We start from the raw sequence: 21,454 nt of genomic DNA on the forward strand, positions 1-21,454 counted from the left end.
CCTTGGGTCTCTTCTCTTCAGGAATGTGGCCAAAATGTCACTCAAGCTTTGCCCTCAACAGTCCACAGAGACCATTACCAGCCCTGTTTTTTCACAGGTGGCAGTGCAAGAGGAACAGCAGCTGAACTTCTCACACAATTCTGTTGGATAACAATATCTTGCGGGAGGGACACACCAACAGATGATTCATCTAACATAGGGTAATGTTTATCAGACAGAAAAAAACCCCAAAACAAAACCCAAAGCAGAACCAGAATCATAGAGGGTATCCTAATTTTACAGTACCATGCTGTACATGTTCCCCTGAGGGATGGGGCACAGCTAGCTTTTCCTTATCTTCTTCCAGCTTCAGAGATCTCATACTTAGTTTGCCACCCTCTGTAGTGGCAGCTGTGGCACCTGCCAGCTCATCAGAGTTCATTCAGATGTCTGAGCAGCCCTGGAGGACCTTTGATACACAGCTCATCTCCCTCATTTTAGTGGAAATTCTCTCTCATTCTCTTTCAAATGAAAGCATGGAATCTCTCTCATTTTAGTGGAAAATGGATCACAGCTCAGTAACAAACCCAAATGGTTGTGAGAAGGCTTGTTGTTTAGGGATGCCGTACTAGGCACTTCCTAAAATCCCATGTTTCCCTTCCTCCCCAGTAAAGGGCCTAGAAACTGGCAAAAGCATATGTTCAGCTGTATGTCAAACCTCTAGAAGCAGTTTCTGTTCTTACCAAGATCAAAAGAAAGCACACGACTTTCTTCAAGGTCTATTGGCTCTGCTGCTGAAGCCTCACCTGCACTAGAAGCCAGCAGCCTGCTTCGTTTCGGAGCTTGTCTGGAATTAACGGCTCCTCCACGGCGCTTTCGCCGATTCTAAGAGAGAACAAAGCCTTAGCATTTGGTGTGGGAGTAATATTAACGGGGCCCTCATTTTTGCAACACCAGTGAAAGTACACGAGGATACAGAAAACAACTCCACAACGGCTGGAATACACATTGAATGGTGCTCTGGGTCATTCCTGCCTGAGCCCATTGCATCAAGGAAAAGACATCACCCCTGATCTCTTACCAGTTGCCTCACCAGGAAAAAGCCTATCCCAGTGGCTTGCAAAGAAGAAGACTAGTTCACAATTCTATCAGGGTGTTGCTCACACTGTAAGCATTTCTGAGCTATTGCTAGCACCCCAAGAGATTCAAAACCTTCAGTATCCCAGAACATGAAGTTACATAAAGTTTTAACAGGCTTCTCCTCCCGTGCCCTTGCTAAAAACTCTTGAAATCCTTTCTAGAAGTACCCCAGAAAATATGTTTCAGAAATCAGATTTGCATTGAGTAGTAAAGTACTTACTGTGCTCATGGTGTTTGGTGATCTAAAACCACTGGAAAAGTCAGTGGGACAAACACCAAAAAAGGAATTTCAGGGAAGTTACAGCAATCGATCCCTTAGATTCCTTAGGTAGAACAGGCTACAAAGTCCTGATTTCTAGGAATCAGAGAATGATGTTCTTCCAAACCTATCAGAAAAGAAGAGAGGAGATGACCTATCTGGAATGCCTGTTCTCTTAAATAGCCACACATACTCTAAGATTCCCTTTCACGAGTCACCAGGTTCTGCCCAAAGCTAGAGGGGAAATCTATGAGTCTGGTACTTGAGTCCCAGACACCTGCAGCTGGACCTGAAGCCCAGAACAGCCCCACAGCATCAGAAACATTTTCAAAGATCATCTACACTCACCTGTACCGTTAGTTGAGAATTTGTCGTGAAAATTATCAGCAAATCGCCTTCTGTTCCCAGCAGGGACAGAGAAGACAGAGGCTCTGCACCTGCTTCCCAGCAGAGTATCCGCCAACTGCCAACTGTCGATGGAGTGTTGGGCTCCTGACCCCTCCGTGCGGACGCCCGCATGGCAACCGTTTGGTAACATTCCATGGTCCGGTAGCCGGTGACCTCTTTGCACCCTCATGGAGGCCCAGAATGCTTTGGCTTGGAAGGGACCTTGAAGATCATCTGGTTCTAACTGCCCTGCCGTGGATAGGGACCTCATCCACTAGACCAGGGTGCTCAGGGCCCCATCTAGCCTGGCCTGGGATAGTGCCTTCCAGGGACGGGGCATCCACAGCTTCTCTGGGCAGCCTGCTCCAGTGTCTCGACACCCTCACAGCTCTTCCTAACATCTAATCTAAATCTTCCCTCTTCTGCTTTAAAATCGTTCCCCCTTTTCCTCTCACTCACTGCCCGTGTGAAGAAATCGCTCTCTGCCTTTCCTACAGGCCCCTTCAGCCACTGGAGGGCCGCAGTGAGGCCTCCCCCGGAGCCCGTTCCTCTCCAGGCTGGACATCCCCGGCTGTCCCAGCCTGGCTCCATAGGAGAGGTGCTCTGGCCCTGTGAGCATCTTTGTGCCCGCTGCTTCCTTGCCCTTCGTGCCGGCCCGGCGGGCACATCCCGCTTGTGCCGGGTCAGAGCCGGGCGCAGCCTCCGGGCGAGGCCTCACGAGGGCAGAGCAGAGGGACACGTCCCCCTCCCTCCGCCTCCAGCCCGAGTAGCGCTGCAGCCCTTCGGGAGCTAAAGAAACCCCACCAAAACCTCCCCTCCCCCGTGAGAAAATTAAACCCTTTCTTAACCTTCTTCCTCCGTGTTTATTACTCTGTTGTTGAAAAGACTCGTTTTAAATTTAGCCCTAATTCAAAGCAATTAAAAGGACACCAAACTTCCCTCCCCCCCCCCCCAACTGGTGAAAATCTAACAATTTAGATGCTTATTTCAAGTCTCTAAAGTCTTGAAGTTTTCAAGTGTTCAACTGTTCCTCTGCTGAGCATTTCCCAACAGGGTTAGGAGGAAGTTTGCTCTGTTTCTGGGGACAGCACCTTCCCCCCCAAGGCCCTGCTCTGCTGTGAAAGATGACACAGGAAAAAAAGTGAAATTAAAATTCCATTTTCCTTCTAGCCAGTCTGCCACTGGCCCTGCATTCAAAGGGGTTGGCTAGAGCTCTTGAGAGTGGCAGCAACCCTGTGTCAGCCCTGCTGGATGCGGGATGCTCCTCAGCTTCCGATCCCATGGGCACTCTCGGGTGTGGGGAGGATGGTGGCAATTTGTCCAACACTGCGGAGAGCATAAGGATATTTTCAGATCGTGCTCTATGTGAGGAGGTTCATTTCTTACAAAAATTTCTCTGTTATTACAACTGTTGCTTTTAGGCCAAAATGTTGAGAGTTTAAGGATGGTTGGGGATGACTTCCCCATTTTTCTCAGTCCTGAGCCTGGGAATTGAAGGAAACTCATTTCAGTCATCATATTCACATCCTTCATTCCTCATATTTGTTGCTGGTTGGAGGTAATTCATATATTAAATATATATTTGGAATTGCTCTAGCATCTTAACATTTGTATATCAAGCATTAAATCTCCTTTAGGATTTTTTTTTTATCTAAGCCCTTTGGATCCAAGATTTTTGGAAAGCAAGTGTTTAAACTGGATTTACTGGAGTATGAAACATCCCATGTATTAAGGCAGGGCCCCTGTCCACTCACACTCCAGGTGCAGTGGAGGTTGGCTGAGTGGAACCAGCACCACTTGTATTTCAGGGTGGGACTGGATGGCTTTTAGCAGGAATGTGTTATTAGGGGCAAGGGAGGAGAGAGCACTGAGGAAAAGGAGGGGTAGCTTTTAGTAAGTTGAACATTTGAAGGCTCTCAGGCTTGATCTTCCTCAATGCTGCTAATGATCACAGCAGGGGGCTGAAAACATGTTTATTGTAAGACCCAACACTTTTTAACTAAAGCGACTCTTGAAAATACTCATCACTCAGTGGTGGAAGGGAGGGAAATCTCTTGCCCCTTCTCTGTGCATCCTACAAAAGCTGAAAAGGCCACATAGCTGTTCTATCTCCTTCCATGTGGACCAGCTTTAAAGCAAGGCATAGAACCTCTGAAATACCCCTTGCCTTTCCATTTCATGAAGGAAGAAGTTTACATCTATTGACTTCCAAGAATAAAAGGTTAATTACAACCAACAGTGTAAACTAAGCCCAGATTGAGCTGGCTTCTATATTAATCACCCTGGAAAAACAGCATTGGGATTTTCACTGATGGCTATGGTTTGCCACCGTTTTTTGTCAGGAGAAAGCAACTCATAAGTGAGAAATGCATGGTTCACTGGCCAGAGGTTTTCATCTCTGTACTCTCCCAAATCAGGGGTACCCTGGAGAACAAAGCAAGGGTCATAAAATAATTGAAGAAGGGTGAATGTAGTATAAGATGTCATATACGGACATAGCCTGCTGCAGAGTGATCACTGATGACAAGAAAATGTGCTATGATGTGAGAAAACCCATTTGCCACCTCAAGTGGGTTGGTACTGCTTCTCACTCTTTGAGTCACTAGTAACGAAAATGATTTTGAGCTGTGGGTAGACAAACAACTGGACTCCACAAGGCAGCAGAGGTCCAGCAACTAGCTCGGTCCTTCAGCCCCACGACCGTGGCTGTGTTTGCCCACAGGGCTCTGCCCATGGGCAAGTTGGTTTTGCTGCCAGGGTGACCCAAGTGAAAGAGGGCTGCATCATCCTCTCGGGCTGCCAGGGACATATGGTGGGTTATTGATGGGAGGGAGTGTGACACCTGGCTCCCCACACAGCTCAGCACAGGGATAGGATTGCACTCCCCAAAGCAACCCTGCACAGCAGTCCTTCTAAATCCACCATAAGGATGCGGGGAAATAGGCAAGGATTACCAAAAGAAGCCCCGAAAAGATGATAATATTCACTTATAATAATTTTTACTAGTCCCACTGAGAATTGCATTGCAATTCATGTGTCCAATTGTGCCTTTGCTTGACTATAGCAATGGTTGTGACCTCGGAATACATTTCCCAATCTCTTAACGGGGAAGTGCTGGTGGATGATCTATTAGAGAAATACATATTGAGACAGTTTGAATTAAGTAAAAACATTTTTGAAGCCCTTGGTGGGAGGCAGTAGTGAGTGGCTTGTTCTGCAGAAGAAAAACTCAGGTAGGTTTCTTATTGCTGGGACTGATTTGCACCCTTCTCAATGGCACTAAGTGCTTCTCTTGGCAAAGGATGGAGGCTTTGAAGCATCTTCCATCCTCCAAAAATCTGGATGTGCTCAGGGTCCCTCCAGTTGCCCAGGTTTGGCTGTCAGCTTAGCAGGAAGGCTGAGCACTGGGAGGAGGGGTTTGCTGGGGTCTGGGTGGTATTTCAGTCCATCTCAGTCCCTGCTCCTTGGCACGGGATGATGGCACTGAGTAACTACAGGAGGTGAGGGGAAAAATCATTATTCTTCTATAGCTGTGTTCCTCTTCTTTTGAGAGGTACTGCTTTCAGCTGCTCCCTCAGGCAGTCTGCTTTTGCCCTCTTCTGAAAAAACATGGTGTTATAAGGGGGACTTGTGCCTCTCCGGGCTGCCCCCGCTGTCCGTGCACAGCCATGAAAGTATCTGCGCGCTGAGCAGAGCTATTGCTGATGGGCACCACTTGGCCTGCTCTGCACAGTCGGTGTCAAGCTCTGTACCTAAAAACATACAGTTCAAAACTCCTTTTTAAGCTCAGGGCTAAAGGTTGGTGCCCAACACCCTGTTTGTGGTACCCAGCTTGTAAACCTGTAAAAGATGCCTTTTGGACTAATGCTTGCCCCTTCAAATGGTTCCTCAAAGCTCATAATTGGTTTTTAGACTTCTTTTAAGAAGCATTGTAGCAGTTCTTTGCAACTTCGTTGGCCTGAAGCAGTAGCACGATAGTGAAATTGGGCAGGAGGAGATCACAGCTCTGGAAGAGGTAAGAAGGCTTCCTCAAGGGGTTTAATACCCAAAGGCTGAGTTCAGCAGGTTTCCTCAATGACGATGCTGCTTCAGGATACATCACTGGAAAACCTGTGCAGCTGTGTGTGCCTCATGCCTGTCGAATTTCTGCCTGCTGTCGTTTTCCATGCTCCGGTCAGGCTGATTGCTGTCCAGCTCGCTGCTGTCCTGCCCGTGGCTCTTGTCAGACCATTCCACGCTGATGGCATGCTTCTCCAGGGAGCGGCGGGAAGCAGAATCCTCCCGGGAGAACCCCGCTCGCTGGCTGTCTGCATCCAGATCGCTCTCATCTTCCACAGTGGCATCATACATGACCTGTGTTAGAGAGCAAAACAAGAGCCACTGTCACTCCTGGGAAATTATCTATCAACAAGTGCTGCCCTACTGCACTAAAGCTGCTTAGGCTGAGGGGACACTCAAAGCTTGCATGGTACATCTCTGCCTGGAAACACTAACTTTTATGGAGTTAATGAACCCTTCACATTATGAGAAATTAACATTTGATCCTGTCCTCAGATTTCATGTGTGTGAGTACATCATTGCAGTGTTGCATATCTTGCAGCAGCAGGCTACACTCTTGCCTTGGCACCATCAACACCCCCTGATTTGGGGTATCCAGACAAGGGAAAATAGATTCCTTCCCTCATGCCTGCTTTCCCCTCACCGATTCTTCTCAAAGCTGACTCCCATAAAACAACATGTCCATCTTCAAGTTCACTACCCATTTCCAAAACCATGGGGACCACTGCTCAGTGCTGTTTACCTTTTTTGCATCTTTGTGGAGTTTGATAGACTTCACCAGTGCGGCCTTTGCCCTCATCCTGTAGGCCACGCTGTCGCCTCTGCCGGCGTTGTCTCCCCGGGTGAAAGGGAATGGGGGGAATGGTACAGTGACTGGAATGTCTGTGGGAAAACCCGTGACAACCTCATCGGATTCATCCATGTCATTGGAATCATTATCATCATCATCATTGTCATTCACATCTTCATGGCTTTTGCTTGACACATCAGGAAAGTGCTGGAAAACATTTATTATGCATCAGGCAAATGAACACAGATGTGAGATGTGCAGACTAGTATCTGTCCTGCTAGCCCAGGGCTTATGCAGTTTTGGGGAGCTATGTGCAGGCATTTCTTTGAATTCGCCTCACCCTGCCTAAGGAGGAGATGCTATTTAGGGAGAGATGCTACTGCAAGAACTGCACTTGAATGAGGAAAATTAGTGTTGCTACTCACTGGCTGCCCTGCAGCACTCGACTGACATAGTGTTGTTCAAAACACTTACCGGTTCCACTGGGACTGATTTGTCTCCCTCATCATGAAGACTCTAAACTACGTGCAGTAGTTGGTTCTCAGAGCAAAGAATTGATTTTACATGGGTAGCAGCTGGCAGTGGAGTATAAATCAAATAGCTATATACAAAATTAATACCGTTCACTTACATCACTCCAAAAAATGATGGGAATTGGATTAAAGTGCTCTTCCAACACCAAATATTGTCATCTGATCCACACTAACAAATGTAGGCCGTAGTAGTTGTGCCATGCTATAGTCCTTTTCTCTTTTTAACTGGCAACTAACACATTTTTCATTAAGACAAAAGGTTTGCAGTGCTGGTGCAGAGATAGAACTAATGAAAGTCCTCAACCAGGACACCAGACACAGGAAAAAGTCTATGAAACTGGCTCCTAACAGCCAGGTGAGGACATGCCCTGCAAGCATCTACAATCATAAAACAAGTATCAGAAAATATGTATTAGAGGAAACAAAAAAAAAATCAAAAAGTATTTATTAAAGCTAATGAATAGAAAGACAAAAGGAGCTTACATATTTTTCTTCGGAGCTGGCAGAAATGGCCTGCTGCTTGGATTTACTGACCTTGAAGGGAGAAAAGGAAAAAGCATTTATCAGTATTTCTCACTAAGATGCAAAGAAAATAATACAAGTGATTGGTGATCCACATTTGTGATTTACTCACTGGCCATGCAGCGGTGATGCTGATAAGGCATAAACACAGAACTGCCACCTTCATTGTGATGTTTTACCTAGAAAATATTTTGGAACAGTGAGTCAACAAGGTAAAGTACCACAAAAATGCCATAGGCTTTTCCTTTTTCCCAGTGTACTTCACTGTGCTGAGAACAGCTCCCTGCTGTGGATCCAACCTGCACATACTAATTTTTGTCTTCTGTCCTCCATCACCACCACACCCAGCTGGTTTGTCATGACTTAGCTACTCAAAAGCTGCAATAATTTTTAAGAGGCTCTGAGAAGAGCTGAGCAGTTGGTGAGAGTGGCCCCATTGAGAAGGTGAACTGAATCCTGTAACCTAATGACTTGCACAGACAAAGGAAAAGCTTTGTGATAGCCAAAGTGTTATCAATATCAGCTTTGGTTTATCTTCATTCATTTAATGTATTTTTTTTGAGAAGAGACAGCATAAAGCCAACTCAGTTTGGATTCTCTTGTCAGTTATTTTAAAACTAGTTTTCAGGGTTATTAACTTCAGTTTCTGAGTAAAGTCAGTTTATAGGAAAATAAACTGCTTTTATTGATAGACCTTTATTTCCTCCTCCAGAAGCTTGAACAAAATAACCTGTGTTTCCAAACAAGAGATAACGTGAAACATCTGCTTACATTGCAGTTTTAGCAATTTAATAAATGACTAATTCCTGCTGAAATTAGGAGAGTGCTGAGCTACAGTAAATTTTGGTGCTTACAGACCAGTTCCCAGGATATGGAACATCCCTGAGAAATTAAACCAATTCACTGATGAACAAGAGGCATTCAAAACTTTGGTAAATCATAGCAGGAAAAAAAAGGCTACTTAGGACATATTTAAAATGCATTAGTAAGGCTGGCCCTGAGACAGGACACTCTACTAGAGGTTTTGCAATTTCAAGTTACACAGAGAAGGACAAGTGTCCCATCCATTCAGGATTGTGCAGCACAAACTGTGAGCCTGCCAGAAAAAACAAGGACACTGCCAGGCAGTGGTTACATGAGGGAGAAAGCTTTCTGTGTTCAAGCACCAGCTTTGAGTTTGCAGCACATGATTCAGTGGCAGAGTTTTCAACAACCTCCTCCTGACATCTATAAGCACGCAGGTTTAAAATTGTCATTATGTATAATACCTTGCATTGCTAAAGCAACCTTGCTCCTATAAAAACACACCTTTTTCCACAGAGCAACATCAAATGTCCCTGCCCAGTGAAGCAATTTTCAAAGATCTCCTGCTCAGTGTTTGCTTGACTAAAGCTGCAGACAGATTAGCACATGTCAGGTAGTAAAAGCAAAAACATTACCTTTTCTGGTGCTGGAGGAGTCAGCTGCAGCAAGAGCACTCCTAGTGATCCCAGCAGCAGCTCCAGTCAGTTGGCTCCCAGAAGCTCTGTCTTTCTGCCCTTGTCCCCTGACTGCCTGACATCTGTGACCTTCGGGAATTTAAACCCTGTCCCAAGCACAGCCACCAATCCCCATGTGGCGGAAAAAGATGAGGTCATGAGGCTCCTGGCCGCCGTCCTGCCCACGTTCTCCTACACTTCCTCTTTGGCTTTGTGGCTTTTGAAGCAAACAAAAACTACTCTATGGTTAAAACATTACTTCTGGGCGAGATCATTAACCAGCAGGTCTGTTGTATGCCCAGCAGTTGGTATCGTGTAGGAGGGCTTCGGGGCACATCTGTCCTCCTTTTGTGAAGAGGCAGAGCCCAGTTTCCCAGAAACCTTTTGTGCCCTGCTCTGTAGGGAGTAGGAATCTGTAATGTGAGCAGGAAGAAAGAAATCTGAACATAAAATTAACCAAAAAGGCGTTAATGCTTCCACAAAGTTGTAGATTTGCTCTCCAGGGCATACGTGGTGCAATGGGAATTGCAAATATGGGGCAGAATATGGCCTTTTGTGTTTTTTGGTCTGACCTGGGGAAAAAAAAGTTAATAAAATTAGTTGTCTCAGTAGGCATTCTACATCCAGAGACTTGTTTGTAAAGATATAGAAGAGCCAGCGATAGTCTAATTAAAAAAGATTTGATTTTGAGAAATTCTCACTTCTCTTGATTTGTGTCCCTTCTTGCTCCTTTCTTAGATGGTTTGGTCAACCTGAAAAAAAAAAAAAAAAGGAGGGGAGAAAGCAGCTGTAGCTCCAGTTTGAGAAGTGCCATGATTAACATTGGAAATCAAGGGATTGATTTCCCCATGGTATGAAATTCTGTGTCTGCTATGGAGCAGGGCATTGGCCCTGTTGATGGGTGACATATATTCTGGCAGTGCCTCGCTTGGACAGCCATAGCTTTGGGCAGACTCTGCATCAGCCGGGATGTGCTGTAAGGCTCTGAGACCCTCTTCCATTTGGTGTTTCCTTAAAATGGCAATGAGGTGTCATTCAAACACAGGGAAACATCCCAAACAGCCCTTTCAGAAGGCAGAATATTTATAACTGTTTCAAAGCAGTTCTCTTTCTCCTCATCTCTGATACCCAGCTAATGTTTGCTGTGTCCTTAGTCAAGCAGACAATAGACACCTTGTTGTAAGAGGCCCATGTTACCAGTTATCCTGTGCTTCTTAACACTGTGGCATGTTTAGAAACATGGTGAGAAACATCCCCAAGTTAGCTCAGCACCTGCCCACCACATGATCACATAGACCTAGCTAATTATATTTTGGAGCTGAGATCAGCAACAGCTGGAAGTTCAACTTAGTTTACTTCATAGAGTCTTCTAATATCCTAGAAGGAGAATTGGATAAAAAGATAGTGTATGGTACATCATTAGTAGTTCTGCATGTAAGGATCCACCTGAATGAGGACTACCCTGGCTTTTATTTTTGGAGCTATGTGACCAGATACTAACTGAGGAAAGAGTTTTCAACCAAAAGAAGCCTTCTTGCAGCACTTCTTGCAGCAGCATTCCCTGGTCCCTGCCAGACAATCATTACATGCTTTTGTTAGATTTCTATATATGCTCTTTTCTGTAAATTTAAAGAGGACCTTCCCTTCCAGTAAATTATAGTTTTCTTTTGGCTTTCAGGCCAGTCTGCAGCTCATGTTTTCATGCAGTCCGAGTTGCTTGTTTGGCTTTTCCGAGACACTGACTGTGGAGAAGGTTTAGCAGTTTAGTGGTTGAGTCACTGGTACAAAAACAAACCTACAGATTTCTGGTCCAGAACCCCAAAACAACACACTATAGAGAAACAGCCCAGCTGGAGCCAAGTATACGTGCTATCGCATTACACACCCCCGGTGTTTATTTCCAAAGCAAGCCAAGTCCCACTGCCATCCCTCCTTAAACATGTACTTTTCATGCCCAGAAATTGTCCCTGGATCACGTCTCTGACGGGAGGAGAGTGTAAAGCAAGCCATGTGTGCAGGACCTGCAGTCAGCAGGTTTCTCCAGCATATCTTCCAAGAGGTGAAACGCAGGTGTGAAGGGCTTGACCACAGCTGCTGTGGGCCCTGAGATACTTGAGACAGCGGTGGGTTTTCAGCACCTCTGTCACAGGCAGAGTGGGAGCTTCAGACAAAGTTTATTAGAGAAAGTGTATTATTAGAGAAGCCCCATTGCTTTTCTAAACTCCTTCTCAGAGAGGAGCCTACATGCACCTGGATCCAGTCTTAGCCCTAGACTTTTCAGTGGTTTATATTGACCTTTATACAGCTTTGTCCTGCAGGATTAAGGATGGCAAACCAAATATATTTATACAAATAAAAGGAATGATTTATTGAAATGGGTTACAGTAATGATAATGATAGAAAAAAAGGAGTTTTGTCAGAATTACCACACAATATGGATGGATAGCTTTAACTATTAGTATAGTGCACTATTTTTCAAGGAATATTGAAGTAATTGTAATAAAACAATTGAAGTAATTATATTTGCCTCTGGTCACTCATAGCAATGACCAGGGGCAAATCTCTTTTGCTCAGTCTGGAGGACTAACCTTGAGGGGCGTTCCCACTCCAGGGAGAAATCTCCACACACATTCAGAGAAGGGGTTTGTTAGGAGACCCTACCGTTAAAAAGTCTGGGCTTTTATAGTGTAGAGGGATTGACTGTCAGTCATATGTAATTTTTTTAGATTATGTGTTGTCACCTTACTCAGCAAAATATGTTTTGTTGCTGACAAAGGTGTTAGCAACTCTCTAGTTTCTTCTGCTTCACACTCCTGACTCTCAGTTTTGTATCAGGGCCTGCACATCCTTGCTGCTCCCAGCCTCAGTCAGGGAGCCTCTGTCTTGCATGTCCTTGTGGTGGGGTCTGATAGTTTGGTCAAGCTGCTCTCAGCACTCTTCAACACTAAAACCAGCAGACCTTCCTCTACTGAGCTTATCAATGATCAGGTGACTCTCTTTGCTGAGGTCGTCACTGATAAACTTGTAAGACAAATTTTGAGCTGCTGTATTTCCTCTTAGACAGAGCGTGCTGCTACAGCCTGTGCTGTGCTTTTCCTCCCAGAGAGTACCCCCATCATCCCTCCTGGGGGACATCAGTGGTCACTGTAGAAGAAAACACCTTTACAGGGACTTTGCAACTTCACACAGCTGCCCTGCACTCCATGGTCCACAGGCCACAACACTGCCCTAAATGGGGTCAGCACCCCCCGAATTCCATGGGAGCGTGTCCAAGTTTTGAACTGGAATGGTGCCAGGACTGTGAAGACTACCAAGGGGAGGAAAGTGGTGGCATAAACGGCCCAAAGAGGAGAATTTTCTCTAAAGGCTGGGGAACTTGATATTAGTACCTGCAGTTGCATCCTGAAGCCTCTGCTAGCTTTTTACAGTTTCACAAAAACTATAAACTGTAAACGTCCCCACCTCCAGAAGAAGAGAGAGTTTAATTCTACTTCATCAGGGCACAAGTCACAATGCAAGGCAGGTGAAAGTCCTTAATTTTCTAAAAACACTTCTGTGTCCTCTAAGAGGGGAAACAGCATGAACATTAATAACCATTTCCCAAAACCCCACCGACACTGATTTGCACTGTTTGTGCAAGGGGTCGAAGCCCTCTAACCTACGGCTCCAGGGCAGCAGGTTACAGCACCTGGAAAACACAGCCCTGCCTTTCTCCTTGTGGCTTTGCTGACAACAGTCTGTTTTGACAGAGCAGGACTGGGTCAGGTGTGATGCTTTGCCCACATGCTCAGCTTTCTATCTCTACACAGGTCTTAAATTAAACCCAAAGTATAAGGAGGAGAAATCCTGACACTGCAAAAGTCAGCGGGGTTGCTGCGTCCTTGGGGCACACAGGAAACCAAGGGAAGTTGTAACTGCTGGTCATCTTTTTAGAGGCTAATATTGGGATAATGTTAACTTCTCCCCTTTAATTTTTAGTTTTTGATTGTTCACCACTGCATGGTGTTTGTGGCTTATCAGAAAGTATTTGCCAGCAGCTGCCTTACCAGAAATATTTGGCAGACAAACTTGTTGCATCACCCTCCAAAACTGCCTCTCGCCCCCTCTGAGCATCACTGCCCCATCAACTGCTACCATGCCATTTGCATTCATCTCTCATGTTAATCAAAACTGGTCTGTGTTTAGCTAAGCTGACCTGCAATTTCCAGCACTTCGTAGCCAAGTGCCAGAGAAATACTGAAAACTTCTGGAGCAAATCCTCCCTCTCTTTGGAGGCAGCTAATAGAAGTGGTCTCTGACAATCTCTGTGCACTTGCATGGGAAAAGCACGTCCCTGTCAGCACCTAAAAATGATGACCCCAAGCCTCTGACAGGTGAGCCTACAGCATGCCAGGTCTGGGCTCTCAATCATGTGAATTTTCTTATGTCTGTTGTGTTAAGCAATACTATGAAACTACACAAAACATCCGACACAGAACTAAGAAAATTAGCCCCAGTCACTTCATATGCATAAAAAGGCTACTGTGGCATGAGATAATCCTGGGCTGGTTTAGCTGGAAATCTGGAACTGCTTTCCCTGCTAAAATGAGCCTGGAGACAAAAAGGTGCTGAGGGGAGAATATAGGTCCCACACCACATGTATAAATCTACTGCCATGCAGATAATCTTCCCCAAAACAACTGGGCTTGACAAAAATGTTGCATCCATCCATTTTATCACAGCTACCTCATAACACATGTGAAATGAGCTAGGTTACAACTATTTGTATTGACAATAACATGCCAACCTAAACCATAATACTCTCAGCTTTTGCTCTCCTTTCTTAAGGCAGTTTGGGGTCTTGACTCCAACCCACTGATTCTTGGTGGGGCTTTGGGGGGCTTTTTCCTTATGTCATTTCACCTGGGGAAATGCTCTGTGGAGTGGCTCTTAACCTGTATTTCACACCACAGCTGTCTCATGGGTGTGCTTTTGGGGTTTATTTTTGGTTGGTTTGGTTTGGGGAGGGTTGTTGTTTGTTTGTTTGCTTTCTGTTTGGGTTTTTTTTTCTAGACTGTTGGCTGGACTTTCGCTTGAAAAGGAAAATTTTTTTGCTATCTTGTGAAAACAGGATGGTTACTGAGAAGGTAATATATGCAATTTCTCAGCCTGGACACATGTTCTGTCTTGGTTGCCAGCCCCCACCTGTGTAGGTGACTCCTGCTCATATCAGCTTGACGTTTGGTTTAACAGGTTTGGCAAAGACCCGTTGGCTGCTGATGGAGCAGGTGTAAAACAAGCAAACAACAATCAAAGCAGAGGTTTGAATTGAACTTGTGTGAGATTTGTTGGAAGAAGTAAAAGTACATCTTTCCAAATATGCAACCTATCAAATCCATAAAATGCAATAGAGGACTAAAGAATTCCTATCCTAAAATACCTATGAAAAAGTTCCTTTACAGAAGGAAGCAGTGCTTTTCAGATATGACAACTTGCAGCAAACTTTTATCTTTTAATCCAAATCGACCAGAAATGTCAGTGTAACAATGCAACTGTCTTTATTTTTGATTTCCTCTCCAAGCAGCAAGGAATTTGGCATTCTGATTGCAAATGCCCTTAAGTCAACCCTTAGTGTGCCACATCCAGTGGTGGTTGGGTAGGTAATGGCACCTGAAGTCCGTGACAGTTTCTTTTTCCCTGAGGTTTCCATCCCCAGGATCTGAAAACTCCACTGATGAAATTGAATTTTTCAAGGGGAAATGCAGGATGAGCCCTTGTGGAAGACTCACATGCAGGGTAGGATGTTTCTGCAGCGACAGCCCCTGAGCTGTGAAGTGCCACGGCCAGCTGGCAGATGGAGATGTTTGCAAGCACTGAAACCAGAGCTTGGGAAGTGTAGGTCTTGCTTAGGCCTGCAGGCAGTTAGAGAAACAACTTGTGTGCTCAGTAGGACGCTTTCTCCCAAAATCTGGACAGGTACATGCCGTCAGCACTGGCTGGCGATGTCCACTGTATCTCCCTGTCACTGATGGGGACACTTGCTGCCAGACCACGTCAGCAGCCAGGGTCTAGGAGCTGCTGCTGGCTCCTTGTTCTGCAGACAAGTCGGTTTTAGAGTGGGAAAGGTAAATGATGATGGTGATGATGATGGTGAGGGTAGTGATCATGGTGGTGATGCGCTCCCCAGCGGTTGCTTTATGTCTTTACCTCACAGGTAAAGACGTATTTTGCAGGCTAAATGTTGAACACAGCAAGTTACACAGCTATATTCTCAAAGAAAATATTTTTCTTTGGACGTGTGCACAATCTGCTGCTCTTTCAATCCTCAAAGTATTGAAATCAGGACATTTTCACCAAAACATTCAGCTGAGTCTTTCCTGAGAAACAGAAGCCCTCACACCCCAAGCACTGCCCCTTTCCTTTTACCATACAACACACACTGCCCCAAGAACGACAAAGCTTATGCCTTTAGCATTTTTCCCCCAAAATCAAAAACTACAGGGTGATGAAAAGAACGAGTGCTTCTGACTGATCAAACCAAGAAGTTTATTGCCACCTGTTAAAAGAAGTCTCTGTCTACCAGCAGAGTCCAACATAGATAAGCAGACAGACTTGACTCTATTTAAACAAATTAATAGTTTATTTATAGTTAAACTCAGGAAAAATGGAACTGTATACAACAAGAACTATGTACATGAAGAAAAAAGTCTTTCTGCCACCTACCCCCGAAAATCCATCTGACTGGGGGGGATACTTCTGTCCTGAGAAACAGAAATACTCAGAAATAAACGGGATGATAGTCTCTGGGAGGGAGTTCTGTTCTGCAGGTTGGGCAAGCCCTGGAATTCTCAAGGGCAACAGCGATGCACCGACTGCAGAAGAGATGGCCACACTGGGTTGACACAACCTGTCGGACACTTCGTATAATCTGGAAGAAAGGAAACCACAACATGTGTTGGGAGGAAAGGATTTGAGTTTGCTGCTCTACTGGCACCAGGAAAATAGGACTTGGAATATCTGGAATCAGTCCATGACTAGAATAAGGAACCCCCAGATCTGCCAGGGCCATCTTGGCAAGGGTTTCTCCCTCTACGTGCACCGCCAAGAAGTGACTTGTGGAACTTCACAGCAAGGTCTGTGCTTCAAGCCAGCTGCCCATAGCACCCCACATTAGTCAGCTGAGTTGCACAGCTCCCCCTCTGCCCCGTTACCCCTCCCACAAAGCTGAAAGGATGACAACGGGGATCCTTACCTGTGAAAAAAAATCCATGCAGATCGGGCACCTTACAGCTCGTTGCCATTCCCTAGAGAGAGCAGACCCAGAATTAGTACCACTGGGCATCGAGGGTTACTCATCTATAAAATGTCACATAATTATCTGACTGCACTGAGGAGCCACGATGCATTTCTTTGGAAAAACCCTGTATGTCTTTAACTCTCTCAGTTTGCTGCATGTAATGAAGAGTTCAGATCTCCCTGTCCTAAAGGAGACAGTGTCTTGGTTTTCACTGGGAGAAAGATGAAGTCAGCCACCCTGCTCTAGGATTTGAAGTAAGAGCAGTCTCTAGCACTGGGAAGTCTATATATGGCAGCATTTATCTCCAACGGGTCATCAATAACAGCTTTGCAACCAAAGCATCAAGCTGTCCTCTGGAAAGTATTCATTCTAGAATGGAATGAGGTCTGACACTACAGAGTAACACTGCAGATGGCTCTGGCAAGCTCCAGCCTCAGGAAGAACCCTCTGGTCAATGTTCTGCAGCTCTGAGCTCTTCCAGCCTTACCTACTGAGAGCAGGAAGGCACGCTCTGTAACAGAGAAGCTTGAGACCGAAGGAAAAAATATTCTTTTTTTATTTTAAGTTCTCTCTTATGTTGCCTTTCAGTAATCCAAAAGGCTCAAAGCATACCAGCTTTATTAAGACTTGCACAGAATTGGCCTGGCTGCTGCCTGCCAGTCTTGTGATGCCAAACCATCCACACTACTGAAAATATTTCCAGATCCAAGATCACTACTAGAGCCTAACATGAAAAGTAAATGCAACATCTTATGAGCAAGGGCCTGTGACTAATCACCCTTTCTTGCCATACCCCCAAACTCGTCTTTAAGGTTGTATGCAAAGTTGCCCATCTGCCTTGGGCTGCCTTTTTCTCCCCAAGTGCAAACATTATCCTTTCATCATCATGCAGCACAGGATGCAATCCTCATTGGAAGAGGGAAACAAATAAAGTGAAGGCTTCAAAGAAGCAAAAATCACTCTTTGGTAGGTCACGAGGCGTACGTACTCTGAAATTGCAGGTTCCTCGTCCAATGATCTCCGTACTTCAGGCGCTACATCAGCCGGTGCATACTCTGTGTCAGCCACTGCATACTCTATGTCAATCACTTCAGACTCTGCATCAGTCACTTCAGACTCTGCATCAGTCACTTCAGATTCTATGTCAGTCACTTCAGACTCTACGTCAGTCACTTCAGACTCTGCATCAGTCACTTCAGACTCTGCATCAGCCACTTCAGACTCTGCATCAGCCACTTCAGATTCTACGTCAGTCTCTTCAGATTCCACATCAGTCACTTCAGACTCTACGTCAGTCACTTCAGACTCTACGTCAGTCACTTCAGATTCCACATCAGTCACATCATCTGCTGTTTCATATTCATCATAACTGCGCAGTACAGGGCTGTCCAACAGTTGCTGGTTTCTTGGTGTAAGATTTCTCCTTTGTTGTTCATACCCTGTAAGTTAATTTTGGTAAGTCAGATCTATCATTTACTCTCTCTTTTTCCCTGGAACTATCCTTCAAACGCGTTATTGTAAATAGTTTGTAATGGGTCCTATTTGAAATGGACACTATTCAGCTGGGTTACAAGCAATCTCACACAAAGTAGTTTCCTAAATATTAAGGCTGAACCCTTCCACACATTGAGACTATTCTGCTACAGAAACAAAACATTTGCTATAATCACCCTACAAACAGTTAAAACGTGACCTGAGAGATTCTCAGTGTCCACTGAGATACACTGCCTGTGAATAAATATGCCCTATAAAGGGAAGGTCTCTCACACTGTTCTTACTAATACGGTCTGCTGTGATCCTATGGTAAGGAATGGCAACAATTGCTGTGTGATAGGGGAGAGAGGACTGCAGTCAAGTTCCCAAGGAGCATGGTGACATAGCACATACACAAGAAAAAGGCTTGGCAAAACACAGAGTGCTTTGTTCCAAAAGTTTCAGAAGGGATGGAATAAATGCTTAAATCTAAAACTGTACATTCTGGAGCTGCTGTGCTTCCTTGTTGCTGTATGATGCTAAACTGTTGCCCTCTTTTTGTCTGTGTTCAATGAAACCTCCCCACTCAAAGGCACTTTCTATCAAACGAGTCTTATTGAGAACAGTCCTTGGAAATTATAAAAACACTTGAAGCAGTGTCTCCCTAGAAATTGCCATCATCTCCCTCCTCAGTTAAGGTAACTTGAAAATGGAGTTTTATCACCCAAGTTCAAAGGAGATCAATTTTTAGTGGCCTAGTCTGTAACATCTGAAGGCTCAAGACCTGCTGTTCACTTTTTAATTCTCAGAAACCATATGCAACAATGATCTCTGCAACTCCAGTGTCCATGTAACAATAATCCAGCACTAATCAATTAAAATTACAGAAAATGTCACCAAATTAAAGTTCTTTCCTGCAAGAGTATTCAGCTACAACTTCTGTTGCAGGGATATTCCACTGTGTCTGATAGCAGCTAGCAGACACAGATGGGATCCATTCTCTAAGACATTGGCCAGAGGCTTTAGCACTGTCCTTTGCCTTCTGCTAAATGCAGTTTCAATCCCTGGTACTAGAGTCTGTTGGAAAAGACAAATAAAAAATAATGAGTACATTTAGGATAATTCCATTGGAAAAAGTCAACTCACCTTCAAGAAGCTTCACCAATGCATATGGGAAGGGAGAGAAAAGAAAATACAATTAGAATCTGGTGTGCATGCCTGGTGTTCCATACTAACACCAGCTCAGTGAAGAAGATACGAGAGAACAGGCAAAGAATGGCAGGCTCCAGACTTCTTATTTTGGTTAAGAACATTCAAAGGAATAGTCAGTTAGCTGTTGCCCTGAAAACAAGCAAGAGGGTGCTGCTAGTTCTGCTCCCACTGATGGAACAGGGTAAAATCAGAGGCAGCTTAATAACACCTGAACGCCCTTCTGCCACCTCCTCTGTTTCACATCTCTAACTGGATTTGACCCAGAGGTTTAACTTTCCCTCTTTCTCCCCCAAATGGGAAAATTCAGCAGTGATAGCCATAAACAATCCATGTTAGATGAACGGCTGCTGAAGAAAGGAAACCACAAGAGGGGTTTGGAGTAAAGAATTCAAGTTTGATGCTGCACTGGCACCAGGCTAATAGGACTTGGAGTATCTGCAATCAGTCAGTATCTGCCAGAATAATAAGGAACCCACAGATGTGCCATCTTGGCAAGGGTTCCTCCCTGTGTGTACACCCCTGAGAAGTGACTTGGAGGGACGTGCTAGTTGGAGCTGCAAAGCAAGGTCTGTGCTCAAGCCAGCTGCCCGTAGCATCCCACATCAGCCAGCTGAGCTGTGCAGATCCCCCTCTGTCCTCTTTGCCCTCCCATAAAGCTGAAAGGATAACAGCATGTGGATCCTTACCTGTGAGTTCTCCTCTCTCCAAATTGGAGAGGTAACAGGACCAGCTGGCCATGTTCTAGATGAACAGAACCAGAAAGAACAACAGCCATTAATTTCACTGTGCATGGAGGGTTACCAACACATAAAGTGTCAGAAATTAAAACATCCCCTTCTCTGATCTAGCAACATCCCAGCCCAGCAACACAACCATTTCAAGAGCTTTTATGTACTTCAAGCATTTCAGTGTGTCTCAAGCCACAGTGTAAGATCCTTTTGTTAATGACTCCACGAACAGAGAAGAAAGGTTTCTGCTGGATTTTGCAGCAGATTTTGTGGGCAACAACCTCTTTCAACCCAATGTCAGAAATCAGACTGTAGAAAGACACTTCATCTGTCACATACCCATCATTATCTCTTGGTTCCTCTTCATCATCACTTGTCAGTAGCACAACTGAATTATCTGCTGCACTGGAAACAAGTGGGTTTCCAGCTGGGTGCTGCTGGTTCTGCTCCCACTGCTGCAACGGGGTCGAAATGGAGGCAGCTTAGAACTACCTGTAGCCCCTCCTCCCTGCTCCCCTCTTTCAGTTCCCCAATTGGATTTAGGCTGGAGGTGTTTCTATCCCTCTTTCTGCCCTAACCAGTCAAATTCAAGGGTGATATCCGTAACTACTCGTATGACATGAACAGCTGCTGAAGAAAGGAAGCCACAGGAGGGGTTGCAGTAAAGAATTCAAGCCTGGCTGCTGTGTTGGTGCCAGGCAAATAGATCTTAGATGTCTGCATTCAGTCCATTACTGCTCTAATATCGGGAACCCACAGATCTCCCAGTGCCATCTTGGCGAGGGATCCCCCTCTACAGGCACCCCTGAGAAGTGACTTGGAGGGATGTGCTACTTGGAGCTTCAAAGCAAGGGCTGTGCTTCAAGCCAGCTGCCTCTAGCATGCCATGTTAGCCAAATGAGTTATGCAGCTCCTGCCCTGCTCCATTCCCCCTCCCACAGAAAATGAAAAGGTGGTAACATGTGGATTCTTACCCCTAGGAAGCAATCCTGGTACAGCACATTTGTAAGGGTAGCACTGGGTCTTGTGGTAGAGAGGAGAGAGCAAGAAAAAAATTCAGCTGTTAATTGCACCACTCATCAGGGGTGAGTGATACATAAATTGTCAGAAATCAAAACATCCCTTCTTCTGATCTAGCTACAACCCAGCCCAGCAACACAATCATTCCAAGAACTTTTATGTACTGCAAGCATTTCAGTGTATCTCAAGCCACAGTGTAAGATCCATTCATTTATGACTTCATGAAGAGAGAAGAAAGATTTCTTCTGGGGTTTACTGGATTTTTTTGGGTTTTTTAGTTAGTTCTCTTCCAGACAGGCCACTACATCCCAGGTCTGGAGTTTTGCACAGAATCAAGCAGAACTCAAAGCCTTGGCAAAAACCTCTTTCCACCCTATGTCAGACATTGGACTTTTAGAAAGTTACTTGATCTGTCACATACCCATCATTATGTCTTGGTTCCTCTTCATCCTCATTCACCAGTGGCACAACTGAATTGTCTGCTGCACTGGAAACAAGTGGGTGCTCCTGGTTCTGCTCCCACTGATGGAACGAGGTACAAACAAAGGCAGTTTAGGAACCATCTGAAGCCCTCCTCCCTGCTCCCCTCTTTCAGATC

At 45.1% G+C, this 21,454-nt stretch overlaps 1 protein-coding gene and 3 long non-coding RNA genes across 4 annotated transcripts in view; 1 reads left to right on the forward strand and 3 right to left on the reverse strand.

Annotated features, from left to right (window-relative positions):
• LOC135412873 (uncharacterized) overlaps positions 1-21,454 on the forward strand; it is a 636,102-nt gene that overhangs the window by 117,088 nt on the left and 497,560 nt on the right. The window lies entirely within an intron of this gene.
• On the reverse strand, positions 765-20,867 carry LOC135412845 (uncharacterized). The gene is made up of 3 exons (XR_010429974.1): positions 20,811-20,867; positions 19,795-19,849; positions 765-864 (listed from the first exon to the last, which is right to left on the reverse strand). It is a non-coding gene; the product is annotated as an uncharacterized LOC135412845 (long non-coding RNA).
• Positions 5,695-9,335, reverse strand: LOC135413846 (osteopontin-like). The gene is made up of 5 exons (XM_064653995.1): positions 9,109-9,335; positions 7,782-7,848; positions 7,631-7,681; positions 6,567-6,830; positions 5,695-6,118 (listed from the first exon to the last, which is right to left on the reverse strand). The coding sequence occupies exons 2-5, from the start codon at positions 7,833-7,835 to the stop codon at positions 5,864-5,866; spliced, it is 624 nt and encodes a 207-aa protein (XP_064510065.1). The 5' UTR covers positions 7,836-7,848; positions 9,109-9,335; the 3' UTR covers positions 5,695-5,863.
• LOC135412844 (uncharacterized) lies at positions 15,838-17,512 on the reverse strand. Its single transcript, XR_010429973.1, has 3 exons — positions 17,412-17,512; positions 16,379-16,430; positions 15,838-16,054 (listed from the first exon to the last, which is right to left on the reverse strand). It is a non-coding gene; the product is annotated as an uncharacterized LOC135412844 (long non-coding RNA).

This window comes from Pseudopipra pipra, chromosome 4 (assembly GCF_036250125.1).
Source record: "Pseudopipra pipra isolate bDixPip1 chromosome 4, bDixPip1.hap1, whole genome shotgun sequence".
NCBI classification, from domain to species: domain Eukaryota; kingdom Metazoa; phylum Chordata; class Aves; order Passeriformes; family Pipridae; genus Pseudopipra; species Pseudopipra pipra.

What these genes read in the sequence shown, in the direction of transcription:
- LOC135413846 (XM_064653995.1), bottom strand. Translation starts at nt 7,835, where the DNA reads ATGAAGGTGGCAGTTCTGTGTTTATGCCTTATCAGCATCACCGCTGCA. An exon ending in CCAGCTCCGAAGAAAAATAT is followed by an intron (nt 6,831 to 7,630) that starts GTAAGCTCCTTT and finishes TGCATAATAAAT; the next exon opens with GTTTTCCAGCACTTTCCTGA. An exon ending in TCCACAAAGATGCAAAAAAG is followed by an intron (nt 6,119 to 6,566) that starts GTAAACAGCACT and finishes TCTCTAACACAG; the next exon opens with GTCATGTATGATGCCACTGT.